Source organism: Desmodus rotundus, chromosome 4 (genome assembly GCF_022682495.2).
Source record: "Desmodus rotundus isolate HL8 chromosome 4, HLdesRot8A.1, whole genome shotgun sequence".
In the NCBI taxonomy this organism is placed as follows: Eukaryota; Metazoa; Chordata; class Mammalia; order Chiroptera; family Phyllostomidae; genus Desmodus; species Desmodus rotundus.
This window is the reverse complement of record NC_071390.1, coordinates 26,626,627-26,654,428: the sequence shown is the minus strand read 5'-3', so window position 1 is coordinate 26,654,428 and position 27,802 is coordinate 26,626,627. Positions and strand designations below refer to the sequence as shown.

Genomic DNA, 27,802 nt, shown 5'->3' with positions numbered 1-27,802 from the left:
TCCATTTTAAATGAGAAGCTTCCTGTGTAGAGAAGTCTTGTTTGCTGGGCCTTGCTTTTCATTACTGGAAGATTTCATGCCAATCCCTTCTGGTATGTATTGTTTCTGTTGAGAAATCAGCTGACAGCCTTATCAAAATCAAAGCGTGCTTGTAGGTAACTAATTGTTTCTTTCTGTCTTTAAGATTCTCTCTTTGTTTTTTAAACTTTGCCATTTTAATTGTGTTGTGTCTCAGCATAGGCCTCTTTGGATTCATCTTGATTAAGACTTTCTGTGTTTTCTGACCTTGCATAACTTCTTCCTTCAAGTTAGGGAAGTTTTCTTTCATTATTTTGTCAAACAAGTTTTCTGTAACTTGCTCCGTTTCTTCTCCATCTTGTATTCCTATGGTGCATTTGTTGTTACATTTCATGTTGTCCCAAAGCTCCCTTAAACCCTTCTCATTCTTTTTAAGTCTTTTTCTATTTTGTTGCTCTGACTCAGTGTTTTTTTTCTATCTTGTCTTCCAAATCACTGATTCAATCTTCTGTTTCACCCAGCCTGCTTTTAATTCCTTCTGGTTTGTTCTTCATTTCAGATATTGCCTTCTTCCTTTCCATCTGGTTCTCATTCATAGTCACTATGTCTTTTTTCAGGCTGATGTAGTTGTCACTAAGTTCTCTGAGTTCTCTCTAAGTTCCTTGAGCTTCTGATAATTTGCTTGCCTCAATTTCTTTTAGCTCTTTTTCTGAAAATTCCTACTTTCCTTTCATTTAGAGGTTGTTTATTTGTCTCCCCATTTTAGCTGTCTCTTTGTACTTGTTTTTATGTTTAAATAGATCTACTTTGAGTCCCTGTCTTGTTTTGTCAAACAAGTGACAAAGTTACTTGAGCTCCCCATCTTGAGTGGGGTAGCTGTATGTGTTAGGAGTTCTGTTATGGTAACCGGTGATGTTGACTCCTTGATCTCCTGATCTGGATGCTCTAGGGATGTCCTTTGTGTGGGTTACGTGGGCCTTCCTGTTGAATTTGGGTCCTGATTATTGTTGGGTTCATTGGTGGCATCTCCCCTCTGGCTGACTGACTGAGAGGCTCAACTCTCACAATGTTGTGAAGGCTTTTGTACAGGTCCTGACAGGACAAAGCAAAACAACACACAAAGTGAAACCAAAACAAGCAATCCCCTCAACCACAACAGCAATTTCAATGACAAAAGATCAGAGAGTAAGAACAATGTGAAGAGAAATGGAATATTATGAAAAGGGGGAAATAAAAGAAAAAGAATAAGAGAAGACCAAAAGATGGGAAAGTGATTATGGGAGGAGTAAATGGGGCAGAAATCATATGAATAATGATGAATTGAAAGAGGAAAATAGGAAAACAGGAGAAAGGGAGAGAATGACAAATAAAGGAAATAAGGGGAAAATTAGGTAATCAATGGTAAGAGTAAAATAAAAGATATGACAGAAAAAAATAAAGCAATAAAAATGGATGCAAAAGAAATGTTAGAAAAAATACTAATGGAAAGACTGTGAGAAAGAAAAAATAATGAAGATAACAAAAAATAACAAAGTGGAATTTGTCTAAGGAGACTTTGATGCTTGCCTGCTGGATTCTCCCTTTGGCTATGGCTCTCCTGTAATCTCAGTCAGGTGCTGTCCACATCTAGCCCTTGGCAGTCTGTCTGAAGCTACCAGCAATCCACACTTTGTGCCTGATTCCTCCAGGCTTGGCTGGACCCAGGATAGGCCATGTTGCTTTGCACAGCTCGGTTTTAAGAACAATATGAGTATGTCAGCAAACAACCAAAGTCACTGGAGGATCTGCTGTGTTTGTCTCTGCCTGCTGGCCTGCTATTGCCTTAGCCTAGTCATAGACCTTAATGTTTCTGAGACAGCTTCTGCTGGTGTCAGGGGGAAGGGACTCCTGGATCTCCCATGGCAGGTGCATTTGAGACTTAAGACGGTGGGTGTGTTCCTCCACCCCTGAGTCAGTGATCTGAGTCTGTTCAGGATTATTTCCCTGTATTCAGCAGGGTGGGGCCCCTCGTAAGCTTTCGGGTGAGACCTCCAGAGTCCAGATTTTGGGTGTGCTGGAAACTTGGAGGGTGTTTCTATGGCTTTTCCCCGAGGTGGAGACACCAGTCTGTTTCCTGGGAGAATACATGGTATGGTTGCACACTACAGCCAACCTCTGACACACTCTTAGTCTGCCTATGCTGTTGTCTTCTCAGCAGGGTTTACAATGAGGCATGGAGGAAAAGAGAGAATAAAAGAAAAGAGACCCACACAAAACTAGCAAAAAACTGAACCACAGAAAAGGGGAAAAAGTTGAAAGGTGGAGGGAGCAGGATTCCAGAGGGAATGTGGGGCGATGGTAAGAGAATTGCTTTTCCCCTGGGAGAGGCTTGCTTTTTTTTTTTTTTTTTCTTTTTTCTTCTTTCCCCCTCAAGCAAGATGGCTGCTGCAGAATCCAGGTATGTCCTGGCACAGAAAGCCCCACAGCCACTCGCCCGCATCACTCCCTAATGCCTCCCACACTAGACTCTCCTTGTGAGACTGCAGTCTGTACTGCCTTCACTTTGCTGGGGCCCATGGTGAGTGGTTGCAAACACAAGACCTGTGCTTTGGCCCCTTTGAGAATTAAGAAAGAAAAAAGAAAAAGTACTAGTGGCTTTGTGTCTAGCGGGTCTCATCTCTCCCTAGTAGAGACAAACCTCATGACTTTCACTGCTTGGCGCTTCATGCTCTGCTTATTCCAGCCCTGGAGTTCTGTGTCTGGGAGCTTGGTTTGTATTCACCACTTACGTTCTTTCAGTTGTAAGCTCCCACAGCTGTGCTGCTGTCCCAGCTTGCTGCCCTTGTGAATGGACTGGCCTCTTTAATGACCTCACTCTTCCCATCTGTTGTGATAGTTTATTGTTACATTCCTTGGTTAAAAGCCCCCTTTTCAAGTAACCTTCTATTTATTTTAGGTGTCTAGTACTTTCTTTAGTTTTATTTCCAAATTGGTTCTAGGAGGAGGTATGCGATATACCCTCCTACTCTGTCACCATCTTTTCTCTCCCACAGGAGATTAACCTTTTTTAGAATATGTTGATCCTTCATTTGTGGCCTAGCACACGGTCAATTTAGTAAATGTTTCCATTTGTCCTTGAAGATACTGTATATTTTCTAATTATGGAGGATAAATTTCTCTATAATATGTTTTTGTTTAATTAATATTATGCAAATCTAAATATTTCTTATTTTTCTACTGCTTGCTCTGCTTGATTATTTTCTGAAAAATATGTTAAAATCACCAATTAGTGTTGTAAATTTAACAATCTTAGCTTGGGCTTTGTATAATTTAAAACTACCATTAGATACATATGCATTTCTTTTGCCAATCTATAATGTGTCCCTGGGATCACTTTTCATTTGAACTTTGTTTTGCCAGTTATTAATGTTGCCACATTAGCATTCTTTCACTTGATATTCGCCTGGGGTGTCGTTCCATGCCTAGTATGTATGGATTCCTTTAGTTAATGTCTCCAGTAGTAAATGTATTGCTGGATCTTATTTCAACAATGTATTCTAGGACTCTGTCTTTTTTTTTTTTTACTCACCTGAGAATACATTTATTGATTTTAGAGAGAGAGGAAGGGAGAAAGAGGGAGAGAGACACAGAGACAGGGAGAGAGAAGGAGGGAGAGACAAGGAGGGGAGAGAGAAAGAGAGGGAGAGATGTGAGAGATAAACATAGATCATTTGCTTCCTGTACACGTCCTGACCCAGGGTAAAACCCACAACTTAGATATGTGCCCTGAATATGGATCAAACTGAAAACCTTTTGGTGTATGGGACAATGCTTCAACCAACTGAGCTCCCCAGCCAGGGCAGGAATCCCATTCTCTTCATTATTATTCCTTTGTTGTATAATGATGCATATTATTTTTGCATATAATCCTTGTGCTTTTATTTCTTTCTGAATTGTGTTTTCAAGGTTTAGGTCCATTTAAAATTTCTTTGAACTTTTATGGTTGAGATTTACCTATTTATGATTTATTTATTGGGGTGTCAAAGCTTTAGACGGGAGTGGAGAGTATTGATGCAGAGGATAAAACTGCCTTGCAATGGGACCTAGAGTCGAGGAGAGAGATAAGGGGCACCCTCATTAAGGGGCAGTCAAGCATGGGGTGTCCCAGCAAGGAGAGGTGAGGCAGGCACCTCCAAGGACAGGTTGGGGAAGCTGCCTGGTTCAGGGAGCCAAAGTTCACCCAATCTTATGAGAATGACCACATAAGGGAGGCTGTTTGACCTGGGGAATCAGAGGCTGAGCAGGAGAAGAAGGGCTTCCTCTCAGATGGGTGCCCTGGGGTGGAGTATCAGAGCTCAAGCCATGTCCACATCTGGAGCAGTCTGTTGCAGAGTACCAGGGCCTCGTCAGGACAAGGTGGGCATCCACAGGCGGGGTGGCCTGTGACTGTTGTAGCCCAAGTAGGGAAAGGAGAACATCCTTACCCAGGGGAGGGTATGGTGGCAGACATAGAAGATTGGCTCCCTAAGGGAAATGATCAAATAAGTAAATATATTAAGGATAAAGGGAGGCAAGTTCATCATTGTCAGCAAAGGGAGGTATAAACACAGAAAGAGAAAAAAACCCTGTTGTATTGGATTAGAATAGGATATATCAGTATGACTTCAAAGTACCTAGTATATGTTGATAAATACAGTAATAAATATAGATACAAATACATACAATATTACACATCTGTCTCTCTCTACATATGTATGTCTCCCTCTCACACATATGTGTACGTGTGTGTACACACACAATGCATATACTCCCTAGTTATGCTCACTGAGAAGCCTGGCAGCTGTGACACTCCTAACAGTGGGCATACCTAGTGCACAGAGCTTGACTTCTAAGCCACACTTTAGACTAAGAACCATGGTTCTTTGGAGAAATGGCCCACTAGAGAGCTGGGGCAGGAGCAGGACAAATGAGCCTGGGGTACGTGGTTGTGTCAGAAAGTAAGGTATTTCTCAAAGATCGACGTGGTTATGTGAAAACAGAGTCGCTGAGTTCACTTCATCCAGGACTTGGCAACATGGCTTTTTTAGAGTCCAGAGCATGTTACTGAGGCAGCAATTTTGTGCTGCTCTTTGTCCTGGATAAAGGTTTGCCAACACCTGACTCACTCAGCTTCTAGAGTTTATAACACTAAACCTAACCCCTGTTTTCATCAGCCTGTCCTGCAATATTGACCCAGTTAATGTTTAATTCATAGTTACTGATTAAGGTAAGACACAGAACACTGAACCATATGCAGTACACACTCAGTACATGCTGGGGAACTTGCTTGAACTGAATGTTTACTTGTGAGAAAGTGTGCAGGACTCTGTGTCCTTGGGCACGGTGCCGAAACTTCACAGCCAGCTGCCTCATCCTTCAAATGGGCATAATTCTACCTTCGGCAATGGCAACCGAGTGTATCAAAAGAGATGTGATGGATGTGAAAATTCTGTAACTTGTCAGTCTCCCTGTTACCATGAGGGACAAAACATTGTATAAATGAGGACTTGACAAGTCTTAATTTTCCTTACTAAAGGACCGTAGACATAATCGTAGTGATGTAGTTAGGACAAAATGTTGGTGTCTTTACAGAGTATGCCTTTGGACAAGCATTACTGTTAGCGATCTAGTAAGGCATATCATTGCAGTGGTATGTGGATCCTCATGATCTTTACATGTTCCTTGATCGGGTCTGCATGTTATGCTGGTTCGTGCTGTGGGTCTGTTCATTGAAGTCCCTGTCTTCCATCCTCCACAGAATCCATACCTGTGATCCCGTCTAAAATCCCCCTTCCTTGCTGTGCATATGTCATTCCATTATTTTTGGCAATGGCAGGCCAACAAATCCACGGAAGGAGCTGTGCCTGGAGGTGACCAAGAGGTGAGTGGATTTTCAACACTTCCCCCACAACTTCTCTGACATGGGTTCTTCCCTCAGTGATGGAGAGATGGAGAGGAGGAGAATCTCTGTCTTTCATTTCTTCTCTTTGTATCCTATAGTCCTCATATCCTGGGACTCAAATAAGGGCTTCTATTTAACGTGAAGTCTATTATTTAGTGAACAGTCAGTGGCACACACACCCAGGTAAACTAATGTTATGGGGGTTTGTTACAATTTTCCTAAAACTGTTCTTGAGGCAGCCATAGGGCCTCGCAGTGAGCATTAGGAAATATAATTTCCAATCCCAGTTTTGTGACTTATGAGCTGTGCGACATTGGATGGATCTCCCATTCTCTCTGGGTTTTCTTCTCCCCACTTGAAAAGTTAATAATTCTCTTTTCAGTGTGTTGTTTGATGTAAAAATGTATGTGTAACTTTACTTAGCTAATTAGTTGATACAATTTGGGCATTCAAGATGAGTGAGTTATGTTCCCTAGTTAATATTTATCTCGGTATGCTGTTAGTACGGTACACTAAAATATTTCAGAAGGCTTTCATTTCAAGGATAAAGTATACTAGTGTTTGCTAAACCATTAAAGGATAAAGATGTAGAGGGGTTGACTGTCCTGGGCAGCAAGTCCTCTCTCTCTGCTCCCCCGCAGTAATGCCTCGAGGATCTGAGTCCTCTCAGCTGGGCTTGCTTAGAGAAGACGCAGCCACCCAGCACTTGGTCCAGGGCATGACGCCTGCTTCTTGATCATGGAGAACATCCAGGCTGAGCAGCTGGGTGAAGCAGGCCAGAACCGTCTAGGGCCTCAGTCCAGAGACCCATGGAGGATGATCTGGCTCTTCCCCCTGACCAGGAGAGCCTCCTCCTCTGCATCTGATTCCCCTGATGGCCTTGGCAGCCTCCAACAGCAGAGGAGGCTCTGATAGGGTCCCTCCAGAGCTCCTGCTCCAGTATAGCTGAAATACAGAAAGATGTGGAATACGGGTTGGCATTCTCTATAAACAAACTGACAGTCAACAGTGTACATGCACTCAGATCTTGGAAAAATTATTCAGAGTCTATTGGGTGAGCTTTGGAAGAATCTTCAATTTTACCTCTGACTTCAGCAGCATTCCCCTACCTATGCAGTAACCCAGGGTGATGCCTCCTTGTGCTTCTCAGGGTTTTCCATTTATTCCTCCATATCCCCCACAAGAAGCTAATAGGACGATCAGTTCTTTATCTGTTGCTGACACTCTTTCTTCATCAATGACAAATTATACAATTGTCAACCCCACTGCTCCTTCATTTGCTGTCCTTTGAAATCTGACAGTACCTGTTCTTCCCACAACAGACACATGAGCACAGGTAAACCAAAGTGGTTTGGGTTACAAGATTCCAGATGTCCCTAATGCATTTCCAGCACTCCCAGAACGAAGTGTGACACAACTTATAGACATGAATGAACAAGAGGAGATATTACTAGAACAGTTTCTTACTTTCCCTCAACTAAAACAAGTTATTACTGACAAGGATGACTAACTAAAACGTATTGAGTAGCTGGCAAGAAAAAAATCTGCTTTCGAAGTGCAGCTTGTAAGCCAAAAGGCAGACTGTTTCAGATAAGTATGAACTACTTACACAAAAGAAATCTGCTTTTGAAAAACAGATGCGAAGACAGCAGGAACTTCGTGAGAGCTGTAGTGTGAGTGCCATACAGGCAGGAAAAAAGTAGGTGCACAGGAAGCTGAGGAAGAATCTGACAACATAGCTGAAGATTCCTTGGGAGGAAAAACTGAAATACGTGATTTTCTCACTAGCTTCGTGGAAAAGAGAACAATTTGCCATGGTAGAAGAGCCGAGGAAGAGAAACTTCAGCAGGTGATAGCAATGCACAGCCAGTGCCCTGCTCTACTGTAGACGTTCCTGGGAACATAAACTGCCAAGAGAGAAATGGGACACGTAACGAAGCACATTTGTATTTATGATTTGCAAATCGTCATTCCCCACAGCAGTTGAACACACAGCTATACTCCACAGAATATACACAGAACTGAGACTGATTTTGTGCAGGTCAGAATGACTGCTGTGATCTTGACTGAGAAAATTTTCTGCACAATTTGCACTAAAAATGTTTATTTGTTATTGATAAATTTATTATATATTATTTAAGTTCCACTGCTGTTCTTCTCTTATTAAATAATTATGCATGTAATTTAGCTAGCTTTGGTAGTTTATACTTACTTCATTTAATTTGTATTTTTATTTGAAACTGCCTCATTTCTTTATCAAAAATGGTTTGTTTAGATATTTTCCCTCTTAAACTTTTATGAAAAATTACTGTTTCCAGCTGTAGAAAGACTCTTATTTTTCCTCATTCTTTCTGGATAACCAAGCCTTCAAAAACAATTTCTTTTAAATATTCCTAGTGTCAGTAAACACTAAGCCTGGCAATGTGCCCTCTCGAAAAGTAACTTTTAAAATGTACAGTAAATCAAAAGAATAAAAAAACAAACATTAAAGGATAAACACTTTTATGTACAAGGATTGCCCCAAAGTTATGAATTCTCACCTGGTCATTATTCTAAGAATCCAGAATATTGAGCAATATTTTAAAATCAAAACATTTACTTCTCTGGTTCTCAACTATGTGGGGTATTTAAAAATAAATAACAGCAGTTTGGCTGTACCCCAAATCTGTTAACTCAGAATCTCCACAGTGAGGCACTCAAAAAAGAAAGATGATAGCAAGTAGACCTAGCTGAGTAATCACCCCGTGATTCACACAGGTAATGCTGGGTAGCAAGGAGTGTTATAAATGTTTGGACTTTAAGCTCTCAGTTGACTTGGTAAGAAGAGACAGCTATGATGGATCCAGCTGTGGTCCTGGTGCTCTCTCTCTCCTGTTTGCTTCTCCTTTCACTGTGGAAACAGATCTCTGGAAAAGGAAAACTTCCACCAGGCCCCACACCTCTGCCAATTATTGGAAATATGCTACAGTTGGATGTGAATAACATCAGCAAATCCTTAAGCAATGTAAGTATGTTTTATGTTCCTCCAGCAGCTTGCAAAGGGTAAGTAAATTAACACCTACTTTTAAACAAAATGTATTTCTTAAAATATATTTGAATAAACATAGTACATTAAATAAAACTATTATATATGTTACTGTAAAGCAAATACACCTCCTGGAGTTTTATTTTTTCTTTCTCATCTATAATAATAGTGAAATAAAATAATGTGTTTTACGAGTGAGGCACATTAGGTGTCTGTATGCTAGAAACAAAGTAGCAAATGACAAGAGAACTGCTTCCATTTTTCTGCATGATTTGCTATAATTTTTAGCTGGAGGTAAATGGTAAGGAAAGTGTTTTGATTAGAGATTTCATTAAAAAAGTTGTCAGAATAAGATTTTGTATTGAGTGCTGGGCACACAATACAATATGCACATGATGTATCATAGAATGGCACATTGGAAACCTATATAATTTTATTAATCAATGTCACTCCAATAAATTTAATTTTAAAAAGTCGTCTACTACATAAGCAATGTGTTTTGTTCAGAATAGCCATAAAAACTTGACTTGTCTGAGGATCCAAAGTAAGCCTGGTGTCAAGAAAGAAACTCTGGGATCAGGAACAGTAAAAGCAAATGAAAGAAAAATAGGTATCAGTGCTGCCTTCCTGGAAACAGGATCCTTTGGCCAGAGCCAGCACAAAACTGTCCATCTGTGCAACGATGGCAGTCCTAGCACTGCCTCTGTGGTGCTCACCTTCCTCTGTGATAGTGATGCCAGTGGATCACAAACTGGGCTGGGCATCGGAATCATCTGGAGTGATTTTTTAAAGCATAGATTACTCATATTTATCACAGGGCTACTGAATCAGAATTCTGGTAATAAAAGCTCTGCAAATGATCCTGAAGTAGTCAGCTGGGTGTTGCTCATATGGTGGTCATCAGGGATTGATATCTGACGGGGGACCGGAAAAAACACGGAGTTTGTATTTTTTAAAAATGTGCATTTATTCTTACATTTAAACTTCAGTCATCTTCATAGTACTCTCCATTTCATGCAATACACCTATTGAGACTTTTTTCCACTGCTCAAAACATTTTTGGGACACTTCCAGTCAAGATGGAGGAGTAGGTAGACATGCTTTCCACCTTGCGCACCACAGAAAGAATTACAACTAAGCAGCAAAAACAATAACGCCAAAAACTCTCAGAAACTCAAACTGTATTGAAGTCCAACAACCAAGGACTTGAAGAAGCCACATTCATCCAGATGGGTAGGAGGGGGTGGAGACCCAGAGACCCAGAGGCATGGAGATGCCCTGTGGTGCTGAGAGGCAGCAGTGGTGGTGCAATGGACAGTCCCATATCCACATACAAATCAGGACGGATACCTTGGGACGAAACGATCACAGCCCCAGGCCAGACCACACAGCCCAGGGTTCCAGTGCCAGGAACAGACATTCCCATAGCTTCTGAGTGTAAACTCCAATGCAGGTTGGGGCAGTGGAAGAAACTGCTGGAATTTCAGGACACTGCTTAAAGGGCCCTCACAGTCTTAGAATGTACACAAACCCACCCATTCTGGGATTCAGCACCAGGGCAACAGCTGCAGGGATGCCAATCGCATATGGGGAGTGGTGAAGTGACAGGAAAAGGGGTGAGAGCTGGGCAACCTCTAGAAGAAAGGCAGCAACACTGAACCCCTTTCTGAGACCTCCCCCCCACAGAGACATAAAGCAGTGAAGAGGGTTGCCCCACCCTGGTGATTATGTAATCCTCTACCCCACACAGTGTACAGGTGCTTTACTACAATAGACCATGCTACTAAGGCCAGGAGCTCAAAGCAGCTCTACTTAATACACAGAAACAAACATAGAGAGGCTGACAAATTGAGGAGGCAAAGAAATACGGCCCCAATGAAAGAACAGAACAAAACTCCAGAAAAAGACTAAATGAAATGGAGATAACGCATCTATCAGACCAAGAGTTCAAAACACTCGTGATCAGGGTACTCAAAGAACTCACTGAGTATGGCAACAACATAAAGGAAGAAACTAAGGGAAATAAAGACAAATCTACAGGGAACCAACAGTGAATGGGAAGAAGCCGGGATTCAAATCATTGAGTTGGAACATAAGGTGGAAATAGACATTCAACCTGACCTCAAGAAGGAATAAAAATTCAAATAAATGAGGATAGTAAAGAAGCCTCCGGGACATCTCTAAACATAGCAATATCTGAGTCATAGTAATGCCAGAGGCAGAGAGAGCAAGAAACTGAAAACTTGTTTGAAAAAATAATGAAAGAAAACTTCCTTACTTTGGTGAAGGAAATAGATATACAAGTTCAGCAGGCACAGAGAGTCCCAAATAAAATGGACCCAAGGAGAAGCACACCAAGGCATATCCTAATTAAAATGCCAAAATTAAAGATAAAGAGAGAATCTTAAGAGCAGCAAGAGAAAAGCAGTGAGTTACCTACAAAGGAATTCCCAGAATACAATCAGCTGATTTCTTAAAAGAAACTTTGCGGGCAAGAAGGAACTGGAAAGAAGTACACAAAGTCATGAAAAACAAGGACCTACAACCTAAATTACTCTATCCAGCAAAGTTATCATTTAGAAAGGAAGGGCAAATAAAGTGCTTCTCACACAAGGTAAAGTTAAGGAGTTCTTCACCAAGCCATTATTACATGAAATGTTAAAGGGGATTACTAATTTAAAAAAAAGAAAATGAAAACTATAAACATTCAAATTGCAACAAATTCACAACTATCTACAACTGAATCTAAAAACAAAAAACAAGCAAACTAGGCAAACAACCAGAACAGGGACAGAATCATAAATATGGCGATCATTTGGAGGGTTATCAGCTGCGAAGAGGAAGGGGGGAATGGGGGAAAACAGGCAGGGGGTAAGAAGCATAGTTAGGAGGTATAAAATAGGGATGTCAAAAATAGTATAGGATGGAGAAGACAAAGACCTTATATGCATTACCCATGGACATGAGCTAAGGGGGGGGTGGATTGCTGGAGGGGATAGGGGTACCCAGTGGAGGGGGAAAAAGGGGACAAAACTGGGAAAACTCTAATAGCATATTCAATAAAATATGTTTAAAAAAATCCAGTTTTTTAACTCATCGATTTTGATGCCTTTTAGTGCTTCTGCCGTTTTTGTTTTACCACTTCCATATAGAGAAAACATTTACCTTTAAGGACTTTTTTTAATTGAGGAGGGTGAGATCACATAGATGGGGAGGGTGTGGCATGGGACTCATGAAAAACTGCTGAACACTCTGCGTGGTGTAGGCAGGTGCGCTCATAAATCACCCATTATGAATTGGGCAAATGAGTTGAAAGAGTCTTCCAAAAAAATGTACTGAGGCTGAACACAGCCTCTCATAACAATGCTAGATGGTACACTGATACAGATGGGTTCCTAGAACACTCACCTAGTGGGGGAAGCCTGTACTACAAGGGGCCCATACTCCAGAAGATAATCCCAGTTTTTTAGGGGAGTCCCCTCATATTACTGAAATAGCAGTGGTCAAATAAGAAGAGGTTCAAATTTTGATCTTCTACATAATAGCTAGGGGATGCTGACAAAGAATTGGAATTTCATTGACATCAGTTTCCTTTTTTGTAATAGCAACATATGAACCTGCTGATGGTGCTCTTTTGAGGATTAATTGTAAAATGTGTACAAATTACCCAGGCCATTTACAGGAACGTAAGTGGCAGCTATTCACAGTCGCCCTCATATTTATTTATTAATTTCAGAAATATGTTAAGCTGTGCCACAGAATAAAAACATAAAATCAGGATGATATCATTTTGAATCAGGCACAATACATTGTCAAAGGGGGACTTTTTTTGCTACTAGTTGCATCTCCTTTCCATTTGCCAGCTCTCCAAAGTCTACGGCTCCGTGTTCACTGTGTACTTTGGCAAGAAGCCCACTGTAGTGCTGCATGGATATGAGGCAGTGAAGGAAGCCCTGATTGATCGGGGCGAGGAGTTCTCTGGCAGAGGAATTTTACCAGTTATTGAAAAATTTAAAATGGGAAAAGGTAGGTGCGTGTGTACCCATATATGTTCAGTTCTATAATGGGGGTGGAGAGGATGGACAACAGGAATTTGAAGATATCTTCAGCAGATTTTGGCCCATGCGTGTGTCTGCCAAGTGTGAGCTTCCTCCTCCGTGCCCAGCCCCTCCATGTCAGTTGCTGTTTCCCCTCCTGGTAGGAGTCGTTTTCAGCACTGGAAATGCATGGAAAGAGATGCGGCGCTTCACCCTCATGACCCTGAGGAATTTGGGGATGGGCAAGAGGAGTATTGAGGACCGTGTTCAAGAGGAAGCCCGCTGCCTTGTGGAGGAGCTGAGGAAAACCAATGGTGGGTGATTCTGTACACTGTAACTCTGACCTTAACAGACTGCTGTGTTCCCTAGTGACGTCCTTGGAAACATTTCAGGGGTGGTCAAATCTTTTTTATGGGTGGTGGTGTCAGCCCCCTTGTGAAGGAGGGAGGGTGGTGTGTTTATGCTTCTTTTGTGTACACCCACAATTGTGCAGACAGTGTGGGTAGAAGGGGTCATTCAATCCTATTTTCTCCTGAACATTGTTTGTTTTCAAATCTGAAATCACAAAGAATAATTTTGAGACCTTTATTGAAAATGTTAGGGAACATTGTTTTTCCTGCAGCATAAACATGGGTTATTTATTCTAGAGCCTTTCACCAGGTGATACTTGTCAAGTGGGCAAGGTGAGAGAATGACTCATCACACCCTTATGGAGCACTGTAACAAATACTCTGTGCTTTCATTAAAAATGCCTGTATTTGCATGCTCAGCCTCACAGGTATCACTAAGAGTGGCCTTTAGGGCCTAGGCCTATAGTTCTGGCCCAAAATGATACCATCTAAGCATTTTCAATGCTTAGTCATGTCTTCATTAAATTCTCATCAATTATCATTTCTCTGTGAAGACAGCACTATTTTAAGACATGGACATTAATTACTTTTGTCCCTAGTGTTTACTGTATTGATTTATGTATTTTTGATACATGCTATACTATAAGTCTTCAAAATACACAAATGCCAAGTTATGAGATGTTTCATTAAACCGGATTTCAAGTATCATCAATAACTACTTACCCTGCCTTCTCTTAGTGGAATTTGGCTCTGTTTTCAGTTTGCTAAACTTTGCCCCAATTTTGTTGGATTTGGGTAGCAAGTAATGGCAAATTTTGCCTTCTACAGTCAGATGTAATGACCTGTAAAGTACTTGTCATAATGAGTCTTATTTTTAGTTTTGAATACAAAGTACTTGCTTTTAAATTTTTCTTTCATATTAAGTGAAAGGAAAAACTGACATTCATATTTCACCTGCGAAACTCATACAGACACAGAAATCACCAAAGCTTTTCAAATTATCCTTTACCTATGAGGCTACAATAAAAGTTGTTTTAAAGCTTATAGCCCTGGAACCATTCACAAAACCGGGCCTAAAAGCTGCTAACTACACGTTTCCTTTCATTCCATTACCCCCCATGTTTAAAAAAATTTTACAGTAAAAAACACAAAAATAAACTCAATAGAAAAGAGGACTTGAATGTAAGTTCTAAAACAGTAAAAATCTTAGCAGAAAACATAGGCAATAAAGTTTCATACATCTGTCACAGCTATAATTTTTGCCAATATGGCTTCTAGGACTAGGAAAACACAGATAACAATAAATAAATGTAACCACATCAAACTAAAAAGCTTTTGCATAGCTAAAGAAACCAACAAAATGAAAAAGGACCTCACTATATGGGAAAACATATTTGCTTAAGATACGTCTAATAAAGGGTTAATTTCCAAAATGTATAAAGACCTTATGCAACTCAAACCAGGAAGACAACCCAATTAAAAAGTGGACAAATGCCCTGCTTCTCCTTCAAAGAGGATTTGCAGATGGCCAATAGACATATGAAAATATGCTCAATGTTGCTAATCATCAGAGAAATACAAATTATAACCACAATGAGATATCACCTCACACCTATCAGAATGGCATCATCAATATATCAACAAAATAGTGCTGGTGAGGATGTGGAAAAAAGGGAACGCTTGTGCACTGTTGGTGGGAATGCAGACTGGTGCAGCCACTGTGGAAAATAATATGGAGTTTTCTCAAAAAATTAAAAATGGAACTGCCTTTTGACCCAGCAATTCCACCTTTGGGAATATATCCTAAGAATTCCAAAACACTAATTTAAAAGAATATGTGCACCCCTATGTTCATTGCAACATTATTTGCAATAGCCAAGGTCTGCAGACACCCCAGGTGCCCATCAGTAGATGAGTGAATAAAAACCAGTGATACACTTACACAATGGAGTACCACATGGCCATAAAAAAGAATGAAATCTCTCTGCAGCACCATGGATGGCCCTGGGTTATGCTAACCAAGCCAGAGAAAGACAAATACCATATGATCTCACTAATATGTGGAATATAATGAACAGAATAAACTGATAAACAAAACAGAAACCTAGGCATGGATACATGGAACAGACTTGACAGTGGTCTGAGGAGAGCAGAGAGAGGGCACCTAATGAAAGAAGGTGAAGGGATTACCCAGAGAACATATACACATGATACATAGACATAGACAACAGTGAGGTGATGGCCAGAAGGAAGGAGTGGTTGGGGCTGGGTGGAAATGGGCAAGTGGGGAGGGATGGGGACATCTGTAGTAGCGTCAACAATCAAAATAAAGTTAAAAGACACAGGAGATCTACTCTCAACAAATTATTAAGCGTACATCACAGTATTGTTAACCATAATCACACTTGTACAGCAGGTCTCTAGAACTTTTCATCTTGCACAGCCAAAACTCTGTACATATCGAGAGTTTGACTACTTAGGTACTTCATAAGTGGAACCATGCATTATTTGTCCTGTGATCCACTTATTTCACTTAGGAAAATATCCTCAAGTTTCATCAGCGTTGTAGTATATAAGATTTCTTTTTTTATTGTTGCTCTAGTACAGTAGTCCCCATTTCCACCCATCATGCCCCACTTCCCCACCCATCCTCACCTCTCACCTTCATACCTACACCCTTTGGCTTTGTCCATGTGTCCTTTATAGATGTTCTTTGATGGCCCTTCCCATTTTCCCCTGTTATCCTTCTCCCTCCTCCCCTCCGGTTACTGTCAGTTTGTTCTTTATTGCAATGGCTCTGGTTATATTTTGCTTGCTTGCTTATTTTGTTGATTAGGTTCCACTTGAGATCATATGGTGTTTGTCTTTCACTGCATGGCTTATTTCACTTAGCATAATGCTCTCCAGTTCCATCCATACTGTCACAAAGGGTAGGAGCTCCTTCTTTCTTTCTGCTGTGTAGTACTCCATTGTGTAAATGTACCATAGATTTTTTTACTCCACTCATTTACTGATGGGCAGTTGGGTTGCTTCCAGCACTCGGCTATTGTAAATTGTGCTGCTATGAACATTGGGGTGCATAGGTTCTTCTGAATTGATGTTTCAGGATTCTTGAGGTGTATCCCAACAGTGGAATTGCCAGATCAAAAGGCTGTTCCATTTTAGTTTTCTAAGGAATTCCATACTGTTTTCCACAATGGCTGCACCACTCCTCATTTCCAATAGTGCACTAGGGTTCCCTTTTCTCCACAACCTGGCCAGCATCGGTTGTTTGTTGATTTGTTTATGATGGCCATTCTGACTGGTGTGAAGTGGTATCTCACTGTGGTTTTAATTTGCATCTCTCTGATGGCTAGTGATGCTGAGCATCCTTTCATATTTCTCACGGCCCTCTGTATGTCCTCCTTGGGAAGTGTCTGTTCAGATTTTTTGCCCATTTTTTAATTGGATTTTTTCTCTTCCTGTAGTGGAGTCGTGTGAGTTCTTTACATATTTTGGAGATCAGACCCTTGTCCGAGGTATCATCTGCAAATGTATTTTCCTGTATGGTCAGTTCCCTTTTCAATTTGCTGATGTTTTCTTTAGCCATGCAGAAACATTTTATTTTGATGAAGTCCGATTTGTTTATTCCTTACGACTTCAAGCGTTCAAGCAACCAGGTCTATCTCCGTGCTGCTCAAGCCTTGTTTGGCAGGGGAGGGAGCGAGCCATTAGTTAACCTGGCTCTCGCCCAGGCGTCCTGCAGCAGGCCCGGAGGGCAGGGCACGGTCCTGGGGCTGCAGTAGCACTGGTCCCCGCACTGGTCCCAGGGACCTTTTTGTCCTGAAGCAATCCCCTTACCATCTGTTTTTTCAGTGTCCTCTATAATTTTTGGTCTCTTATCTTCATAAATGCTGGGGTACTGTTGGCGGCTCACTTTGTTCCTCAGTAGATTGGCTAGGTGTTTCACCTGTGTGCAGGGGGAAGTGAACTCTGCTCCCACCTACCTCGCCGCCACCTTTCCTCTCTGGATGACTTTATTTCTTTTTCTTGTGTATTCGCAATAGCTAGGATATACAATACTATGTTGAATAGAGGTGGTGAAAATGGGACTTCTGGCCAAGATAGAGGCATAGGTAGATACACTGTGCCTCCTCGCACAATGAAAAGAGGGACAAGAAATTTAAAAACAAAAGGCAACTAAAACTGCCAGAAAATTGTATGGAATCCAACAACCAAGGAATTAAAGAAGAAACATTCATCCAGAGTGGTTTGTGGGACAAAGACTGGCAGCCAGGTTGGAAAGGACCCACAACAAGTACTGGAGTACTGGGCAAGGCAGCAGCTAGTAGAGTGAGTGGTCCCACATCTGGGTGTGGATAAACTGGGAGGAACAACTGAAGAGTGAGACACCATGTAACCCAGGGTTCCAACTCAGGGAAATAAAGCCTCTAATCCTCTGACTGAAAACACCTGTGGGGGTTACGGCAGTGGGAGAAACTCCCAACCTCACAGGAGACTTCCTTGGAGAGACTCACAGGGTTCTAGAATGAATACAAACCCACCAACCCTGGAATCAGCACCACAAGGACCCAATTTGCTTGTGGGTAGCAGAGAAAGTGACTGAAAGCTGGCCGAGAGCGCAACAAGCGTCATTGTTCCCTCTCAGACCCCTCCCCCACGTACTGCACCACAAAGCAGCAATGTGGGTTGCCCTACCCTGACCAATACCTAAGATTCCCCACCTTCCTACAGAACAGGTGCCCTGGGACAAAAATAAATGAAAGAACCAATCAAAGCTCCAGAAAAAATACAACTAAGTGATGAAGAGATAGCCAACCTATCAGATGCACAATTCAAAACAATGGTAATCAGGATGCTCACAAAAATGGTTGAGTATGATCGCAAAATAGAGGAAAATCTGAAGGCTGTGAAAAGTGAAATAAAGGGAAATGTATAGGGAACCAAAAGTGAAGGTAAGGAAACCAGGACTCAAATTAACGGTTTGGACCAGAAAGAAGAAATAAATATTCAACCAGAACAGAATGAAGAAACAAGAATTCAAAAAAATGAGGAGAGGCTTAGGAACCTTTGGGACAACTTTAAACATTCCAATATCTGAACGATAGGTGTGCCAGAAGGAGAAGAGAAAGACCAAGAAATTGCAGACTTATTTGAAAAAATAATGAAGGAGAACTTCTCCAATCTTTCAAAGGAAATAGAATTCCAGGAAGTCCAGGAACCTCAGAGAGTCCCAAGGAATTTGGACCCAAGGAAACACACACCAAGGCACATCATAATAGCAATACCCAAGATTGAAGATAGGAGAGAATTTTAAAAGCAGCAAGAGAAAAGGAGACAGTTACCTACAAAGGAGTTCCCATGAGACTGTCAGCTGATTTCTCAAAAGAAACCTCACAGGGAAGAAGGGGTTGGGAAAGAAGTATTCCAAGTCATGGAAGGCAAGCACCTACATCCAAGATTGCTCTGTACACCAGAGTATAAACCTTTCCCACCTGACATGATTTTAAATGGCGTACAGCTAGAGGCATCCAGAAGGGAATGAGAACTTTGAGGTGATTGTTAAAATTGCCAAAAGTAGGAATTCCCTGTCCATGTTGTGAGCTAGGTCTTCTTTCTAGTGATTAATTTTTAATGAACTCTAATAGCAATGAAACTATATGCACTTTTGAAACAAATTAGATTTATAGCATCACAACACTTAATTTTCCTAAAAGTACACCGATGTGCAGTTAGAGAAATAACTGAAGGTTCAGAAACTTTCAGTTTCTATTACATTTGTTCAGTGAATGAGTGAACAACTGCTCTACTCATAGCTGTTTATATAACAACAGTGCTCTAAATATTGAGGGGCTTATCTGGGGCCAAAGGGAGTCCAGAAAGTGGAGTTCCAGCCAAGAAAGATGGTGTCTGCAGTGTGGAAGAGGGACTCAACACAGGGGTCCTGGAGGCTGTTCATTCAGCTGTCTCCCCAGAGACACAAGCTCCAGTCTCTCCTCACACAACTCTAGTCTGCTCTGCCCTTCCTCCACTGGAGCCCAGGATGAGTGGTTGAAATGAGATTTTGTGCATTGGCCATTTAAGAGGGCACCTGGGTCTCTAACAGACTCCTGACTCTCTCTGGTGGACAGATTCCTTGCTGACTTTCACAGCCAGATACTAGTTATGTGGTACGTCTGCCTGGCTTGGTGCTCTGGGTTGGGGAGCCTGGTTTAGGGTAGAGACCCCACACTTCTCCAGGGGAACCCTGAGCTGAGATATCCTTCTATAAAGGCAGCTGCTGCTTGTGGGAGAGAGCCATCACTTTTCACATCTCTGCCCTTGCTACCAGTTTTGATGTTGATTCTTCTGTAAATCCTTGGTTATAAGACATCTCTTCAGCTAATCTTCAGTTGGTTATTCAGGTAAATTGCTCTATATTTTAGCTGTAATTCCAGCTGGTAGGAGGTGAGTATGATATCCTCTTACTCCATTACCATCTTGGATCCTCCATGAGGGAAATATTAGTAAACATTGAAATAAAAATTAAAGAACTCCATTTATTAATTTACCTCTTTTCTTTGTTTAACTTACCTGTGGTTTATGTATGCAAAAATTTTTTCATTGTTTTTTAAAAATTTTCATCAGTTACACTTGTCCCAATTTTTTCCTTTGTTGGTCTCCCCTTCTCCACCCACTCCACTGCTCCCTCAGTCAATCCCCACCCTGTTGTCCATTACCATGGGTCCTTTACAGATGTTCCTTGACTAAACCTTACCCCTTCTTTCCCTAATTTTTCTTCTGTCCCTTCCCCTCTGGTCACTGTCAATTTGTTCCTTATTTCCACACACGTGGTTCTATTTTGCTCACTTGTTTGCTTTCTTCATACAGTTCTGCTTATAGGTGAGATCACATTGTTTTTTTTTTTAACATTGTATTTATTTACCTTTAGAGAGAGAGGGAGGAAGAGAGAGAAACATCAATGTGTGGTTGTCTCTTCAGCACCCCCTACTGGGGACCTGGCTCCAGACATGTGCCTAGATTGAGAATTGAACTGGAGACCCTTTGGTTCACAGGCCAACACTCAGTCCACTCAGCCACTTGCATCTACACGTGATTCTTTCAACTATTCTTTATACATAAAACATTGTGAGGTCTGTATTGTCTCTCTATATCAACACTTAATTTTCTACAGATTTTTCAGACATGAATTTCAGCACTGACAACTTTAATTATGAAATAATATAAAAATGGCCTGTTTAAATGTTTATTTTTTCTTTCTCTTTTCCTACAAATTAGCAGGAACATTGGGTGAAAAGGGTACAAATAAAGGCAGTGGATGTCAACTGAGTATTTTTCAGAAAATCGTTATTTAGTTAGCTAGGTTGAAATAGAATACTCAAATAAGATAAAAGTGATGAGTTGCTTTTATGCATGTTGAATATTTTTCTCTTAGGCAATTCATAAGGCAAAATTGTTTCAAAGTTTCTAAAATTACCTTTACCTATGATTTCATAAATAAAGTGTTTCATATGTCTATTTTAATGGTGTTTTAAAACTGTTTCTCATTCTTTAGCATCACTGTGTGATCCCACTTTTATCCTGAGCTGTGCTCCCTGCAACGTGATCTGCTCCATTGTTTTCCAGAATCGTTTTGATTATAAAGACCATAATTTTCTTAACATAATGGAAATGTTAGATGAGAATATCAGGATTCTGAGCTCTCCATGGATACAGGTGAGGCCCAGATTGTTTCTTCACAAGGAATCCTTTATGCTCCTTTCTCACAAAAGCCCAAATCTCTGTATGTATCAAGCTGTAAAGTGAATGGGTGGACACCACCCATTCCCAGAGTGCAGCATCAGGAAGTGCTCATCTGGGAAGTTTGGCCAAGCCCTTTAATGATAGACTGGAAAAGCCATGGCTAGAACTCAGAACTGGAATTCAACCCACTGACCTTGTCCAGTGGATTTTCTACTAAATTCTAAAGCCCAATTTCCCATAAAGTACTTTGTTACCTTCCCCAAAACATGCCTATAGCACTAAATGGACTTCTCAGGTCCTTTTAAAGGGCTTCCATTACCCACAAGTCTTGTCATCTGATCCACACTTAGTGGCTTCTTCAGTACATTAGTTGGCACTTAGAAGGAAGAGAATATCTCCTTCAAAAAGGGAGAATATTTGGGACCACAGATGCTGCTAGGGAACACTAAAGGTAAGAGTATTTGATGCTTCACTTGGCATCCTGACAAGGTAATTGTTTTGGGGATGACAGAACGATTGGTCATTTAGTGTATGAACCATAAAGAAACATCACAATTTTTACACTGTGCTGAGATGACAGTCTGCCTAGAAGATGATGATGTCATCTTGGAGACATCACTTAACTGCTCTGGTGCAGTTACCTTATATGTAAAATGTTGAGTTGTGTTTCATGGTCTTGTCAGCATCCTCCCAGTTCTAACTACTGATATGCTGTCTCAGGCTACTAGACAGAAATAGAAAGAGCAGGGATTACTTTTGTGTGCTCCATCAGGCTTCCCAAACTCCCTTCACCTTTGTTGTCACCTACAAAATGTGAATCTTTGTATTTCATGCCATCACATATTTCAAGATTGTAGGGAAGAATTGATGTTAAAAGTGAGAAAATTGATAAACAGATGATTTTATACTATGGACATAACTTATGAGTAAAGGAAATGATTATAACTCTGACCCCCTGGTCAGAATTTTCTCCCTCAAAAACACATATCAATGTAGAAAATTACTTATGTATTAAAAATTCATATTTCATTAATATTTACAGTACAGTATCTAACCAGATTTTAGCATATGTTATATGTCTTCATTAAGACTTTTATCTAACATGCTATCATTTTCTCTTCTAGCTCTGCAATAATTTCCCTGTTCTCCTTGACTATTTCCCAGGGAGTCATAACAAAATATTTAAAAATTTTGCTAGTTTAAAAAGTTATATTATGGAGAAAATAAGGGAACATCAAGTATGCCTGGACATTAACAGTCCTCAGAACTTTATTGATTATTTCCTCATCAAAATGGAACAGGTAAACTAACAAGAGCTCAATGATTTGATTGCTTGTATATCTTCTGGTTAATTGAATATTTTTTGTATTTACCAGTGATATTTCAATGGTTAGGCAAGTGACTCTGAAAAGCATTTTAAGGACATACGGTATGCATAAATCTCCACTAAGCATTATGGAAGATATAAGATTAACTTGTTAAAAGTAAATCATCAAATGACTGGGCTACATTAACCCAATTTGGGGTACTAATAATCTACCTGAGGGGAGACACAATGGCTCCTCAGGACACATGGAAACAATTACAAACATGTTAGGAAATACAGAATAGCATACTGTGAAGAGGGACATGGTCACTGCACACAGTGCATAAATGAATGGAAAAGGCAAAGCCAAAGAGGGTCAGGACTGAGTGTGGGAGGTGGGGTGGGTGGGGCAGGGGAGACTGATGGAGTGAAAATGGAGACAACTGTACTTGAACAACAATAAAAAAACTTTTTGAAAAGACTGGTTTAAGCAGCTGGGCTTCCTGTGTGTGTCCAGTGGTTGGAAATAAATCTTAATATATTTAGAGTGAAGAACTGGGGAGGCACTTTCTGATGGGTGAATGGTGGACATAGAAGTGCAGATGATGTGGTGATAAATAGCTGGATGGAAGAAGAAGACTTAGTTGAGTGTAAAGTAAGTGAAATGGCATAGGAATGGAGTTGGAGGTTGGTATTGGTCAGCATGAATCCTGCACCATTTGTTTCTTTTAAGATTTTCTTTATTTTTAGAGAGTGGGGAGGGGAGGGAGAAAGAGAGGGAGAGAAACAGCAATTTGTGGTTGCCTGTCACATGTACCCTGATTGGGAATCAAACCAGCGACCCTTTGGCTTGCAGGCCAGCACTCAGTCCACTGAGCCACAATAGCCAGTGCTGTTGGAAAGACTTTTTCCCACATGAATTGCCTTGGTACTCTCATGAAAAATCAATTTACTGAAGTGTAAGGGTGTATTTATTCTATTGCAATTCTATTCTGATAATCTATATGTCACACCTTATTCCAGTGGCACACTGTGTGGTAGTCTTAATTACTAGCTTTTTAGTAAGTTATGAAATCATGAAGTACGAGTTCTCCAAAACTGTTGTTTTCAAGACTTTCTAGCTTCTCGGTCCCTTGATTTCCATGTAAATTTTAGGACAAATTTCTCAGGGTCTGCAAAGAAGCCAGTGGTATTTTGTTGGGGATTGCATTAAATTTGTAGATCAGTGCATAGAGTTACCCACCATTATAAGAATTGATGTGAAATTTACATACCATACAATTAACCATCTTAAACTATACAATTTAGTGGTATTTAGTGCATTCCACACTATTGTGCAACCACTAGGTTGCTCTAACTTCAAAACTTTCCCACACTCTGCAGAAACACACCACATCCATTAAATGATCTCCCCATTTCTCCTACCCCATCATGTGTTAACCTGTAATCTGCGTTATGAATCTGCAGGTTTGGCTGTTATGGAAATATCATATTAAAAACACTCATAGCATTGTGATCTTTTGCTTCTGGATTCTTTCACCTAGAATAATGTTCTGGAGGTTCATCAAGTTATGATATGTATCAGTATTTTCCTATTTTTGTGGCTGAGTAATATTCCATTTTATGTACATATCATGATTTACTAATTCATCATCTATTGATGGATGTTTGTGTTGAGTACACATTTATTCATGGATATAATTTAATTTTGGAGGGTACATTTCTAAGACACAGAAACGATGAGACATATGGTTATTTTATGTACAACACTTGAGGAGCAGTGAAACTTTTCTTCAGTGACTACAGCATTTACATTCTCACCAGTAGTGTCTGAGCAGGGTTTTCATTTTCCCACACAGTTGTCAATGTTTATTTTCTAATTTTTTGGTAATTATTAAAGCTATTCTAGTTAATATAAAGTTGTAACTCTTGGTTCTGATTTGCATTTCCTTGATGACCAATGATGTTGAACGTATTTTCCTGTGCTGTTCCCCATTTGTCCATCTTCTTTGGAGAAATGTCATTCAAGCCTTTGCCTCTTAAACATTGGGTTGCTTCTCTTTGTTGTACAGCTCTAAGAGTTGTTGATATAATTCGGGCAGTAAATCTTTATACATATGTGACAGGGAAATATTTTCTCCCATTCTGTAGCTTGTCACTTGACATTCTTAATTATATTAATTATATCCTTTGATATACAACCTTTTTTATTTTGATGGAGACTGGTTTACGTATTTTTTCTTTTGTTTCTTTGTCATCAAATCTAAGAATTTATTGCCAAGCAAGCCTCAATTTGTGAAGATTTTCCCCATGTTTTCATTGAAGAATTGTATAGGTTTTGTTTTCGGATTTAAGTTTTTTATTTATTTTGAGTTATATTTTGCTTTCGGAGTAAAGTGGAGCAACTTCATGCATTTCCATGTGGTTATCCAGTTGTTCCAGCACTATCTGTTGAAGAGACTCTTCTCATGAATTAAATAGTCATGGCACACTGTTGACAATAATTGGCCATAGGTGTATTGGTTTATATCTAGAATTCAATTCTATTTCTTTGGTTTAGTTTTCTATCTTTTTGCCAGAAGTTTGTTGTTTTGATTACGGTAGCTTTGTAGTGAGTTTTCAAGTTGGGAAGTTGCGTCCTTCCCCTGTAGTTCCACAGGAATTTGGAGGATGGGTTTTTCCATTACTGCAAAAAGGCCTTTGGAATTGTAATGGGATTGCATTGCACCTTTGTATAGTTTCAAGGAGCATCACCATATTACCAATGTTCGATCTTCCAATACTTGTATGTGGGATGTTTTTTTCATTTACTTACTCATTTTGTTTAACAATGGCTTTAGTTTTCAAAGTACAAGCCTTTTACCTCTTTACCTATTTTGACCAATTCAGATTGCGTTTGACTACAAATAAAAGAAAAACCATTAAGAATGGCTTTAACAAATAGTGGGTTTATTGACCTCACATAAAAGGAGTCTTATGACGTGTCAGCACAGGGATAGGACTGAGGTCTCAACACATCAGAGTCAAATACTTTTCATTTCTCTTCACCCACACTTCATTGATACGCTTCATTTTATGATTAAGCCCCCTCACCCCAAAAGTATGTCTACTCTTTCTCCTCCTTCTCATATTTATTTTGCATAAGAAGGAGGAAGTAGAAAGTGACATTAATAGGCTTCTGCTTATATCTCAATGGAATAACTAGGCTCCATGGCTCGCCTACCTGCAAAAGAGGCGATGAAGGAACATTCAGGCAAGTGAGGGAGAGGCAGTAGAAGATGATGCTTGCGTCAACAAATTTACAGTCTCTTGCCATACCACATAGCCATTTGTTTTCTAAAATCGCACCTTGCAGTTAATATGTTGCCTTAACTTGATAACAGTGTGACTTAGTTTGGATGAACTGTAATTCTGACAAATTAATGTGTTAGATATTTCATCAAACTATTCCTAGGAAAAGCACAACCCACAGTCACTGTTCACTTTGGAAAACTTGACAATCACTGTATCTGATCTCCTTGGAGCTGGAACAGAGACAACAAGTACCACCTTGAGGTATGCTCTCCTGCTCCTGCTGAAGCACCCAGAAGTCTCAGGTATGCCAGAATTGGTGGGAGGGGCAATTTCTGAAAAGGTGTGGGCAAGTGCATTCTATCTTGCTTCTCTCAGGGAAGTGTCATTATTAAAATGTCTGTTTGACCTGCTTAATATTCCAGGTTTAGAGGAGGGATGATAATGGACATCTTCCTATAACACAGAGAGGTGACTGAGAGGAGTGAAGACCCTGTGGGCAGTAGCAGAAGCAGTAAAGCAGTGTCTGGATTTCACAGGAGGTCAATGTGGCAGGCCCAGCCAGGATGGATTCACCTGGGACTGCACTTTTTAAAATCTTCATCTGAGGATATGTTTTTTAATTAATTAGAAGAGAGAAAGGGAGAGGGAGAGAAACCTCGATGTGAAAGAAACATCAATCTGTTGCCTCCCATATGCAGCCTGACTGGGGAGCAAACCCACAACCTAGGTATATGCCCTGACTGGGGATCAAACACCAAATGTTTGGTGTAAGGATGATACTCCTACCAACTGAGCCACCCAGCCAGGGCGAGGACTACATATTGGTTTTTTATGAAAAGGTTATCCACTTTCAACAGTAGGTATATTCTTGCACAGACCTCTCCTCATTCTGAAAATGCAGGGTTCTGGTGGAAACTCTCCTTACTGAAGCATAAGTTAAAATCCAAGAGATTTAGTGAGGCTGTCTGAGATAAGTTCCACGGTCTAGAAAATGTTCTAAAAAATTAGATTCTCAAAAATACTGTTACTCTGCAGACTTAAGACGCTGTGAGCCCTGGCTGAAGTGGCTCTGTGGGTTGGAGCATCATTGCGGAGGTGGAATGATCACAGGTTCAATTCCTAATCAGGGCTTGTATTCAGGTTGTGGATTCAATCCCCAGTTGGGTCATGTTTGAGAAGGCAACTAATTGGTGTTTCTCTCTCTCTCTTTCCCTTCATTTCTCTGAAAAACCAATTTTTAAAAAATATCCTTGGGTGATGATTTAAAAAAAATATTGCGTAAAGGAATTTTGTTATTCGTTCTTTATTTCAATCTGACACTAATCAGAGAGGTGGAAGGAGAGGGATAATAGGGGATAGTAGGGGGGCCATCAGGTTCATGTATGAAGGACACATAGACAAAGCAAAGGGGGTGGGTTCAAGGGTGGGAGGCAGGGATGGGTGGGGCAAGGGGAGTGTGGTAGGGTGAAAATAGAGACAAATGTACTTGAACAACAATAAATAAATAAATAAATAAATAAATAAATAAATAACTTAGAACTAGTGGAAAATGATAAAATAAAATAACTACATTATAGTAGGAAAAAGAAGGGATTTTGTTATTTCAGAAGTCTGTTTCCAGAAAGGTGGTGATTGCGAAAATAAGAATTTCTGGGGAGAAAGTCAATAATTCAATATTTTACACAGCATTTCCTGTCAGAAATTTCCTTTTTTAAAGTTTTTTATTGTTGTTCAAGTACAGTTGTGTCCATTTTCACCTCACCATGCCCCACACCCCACCCATCCCGGCCTCCCACCCTTCAACCTACCCTCTTTGGCTTTGTCCATGTGTCCATTAGACATGTTCCTTGATGTCCCTTCCCCTATTGTCCCTCTCCCCTCTCCTCTCTGGTTACTGTCAGAACTTACTTTTAAACAGTATGGTCATGCATAGCAGTTTAGAAATATACATTATTTTGTCCTGTGTCAAAATCCCACTAAAATGATTATAACCTACTACAAATGAGAAGTAGTCTTCTAAAGCTAGATTGAGGAGGTCAGGAAACAGCTAACAAATCTCCAACCAATTTCTGAAACACGGAGAGCATGCGAAGGGGAGATAACGAACTC

The 27,802-nt window shown here is 40.3% G+C and overlaps 1 protein-coding gene and 1 pseudogene across 1 annotated transcript in view; both read left to right on the top strand.

The window, feature by feature from the left end:
* Positions 1–6,399: 6,399 nt before the first annotated feature.
* Positions 6,400–8,137, top strand: LOC128780720 (vacuolar protein sorting-associated protein 37A pseudogene; annotated as a pseudogene).
* Positions 8,138–8,730: 593 nt separating this feature from the next.
* LOC112310264 (cytochrome P450 2C19-like) overlaps positions 8,731–27,802 on the top strand; it is a 29,068-nt gene continuing 9,996 nt past the window's right edge. Inside the window, exons 1-6 of the mRNA XM_053922837.2 lie at positions 8,731–8,942; positions 12,827–12,989; positions 13,165–13,314; positions 20,906–21,066; positions 22,218–22,394; positions 25,854–25,995. Coding sequence (XP_053778812.1) covers positions 8,772–8,942; positions 12,827–12,989; positions 13,165–13,314; positions 20,906–21,066; positions 22,218–22,394; positions 25,854–25,995 — 964 coding nt within the window. The 5' untranslated portion in view covers positions 8,731–8,771. The remainder of the gene's footprint in view (positions 8,943–12,826; positions 12,990–13,164; positions 13,315–20,905; positions 21,067–22,217; positions 22,395–25,853; positions 25,996–27,802) is intronic.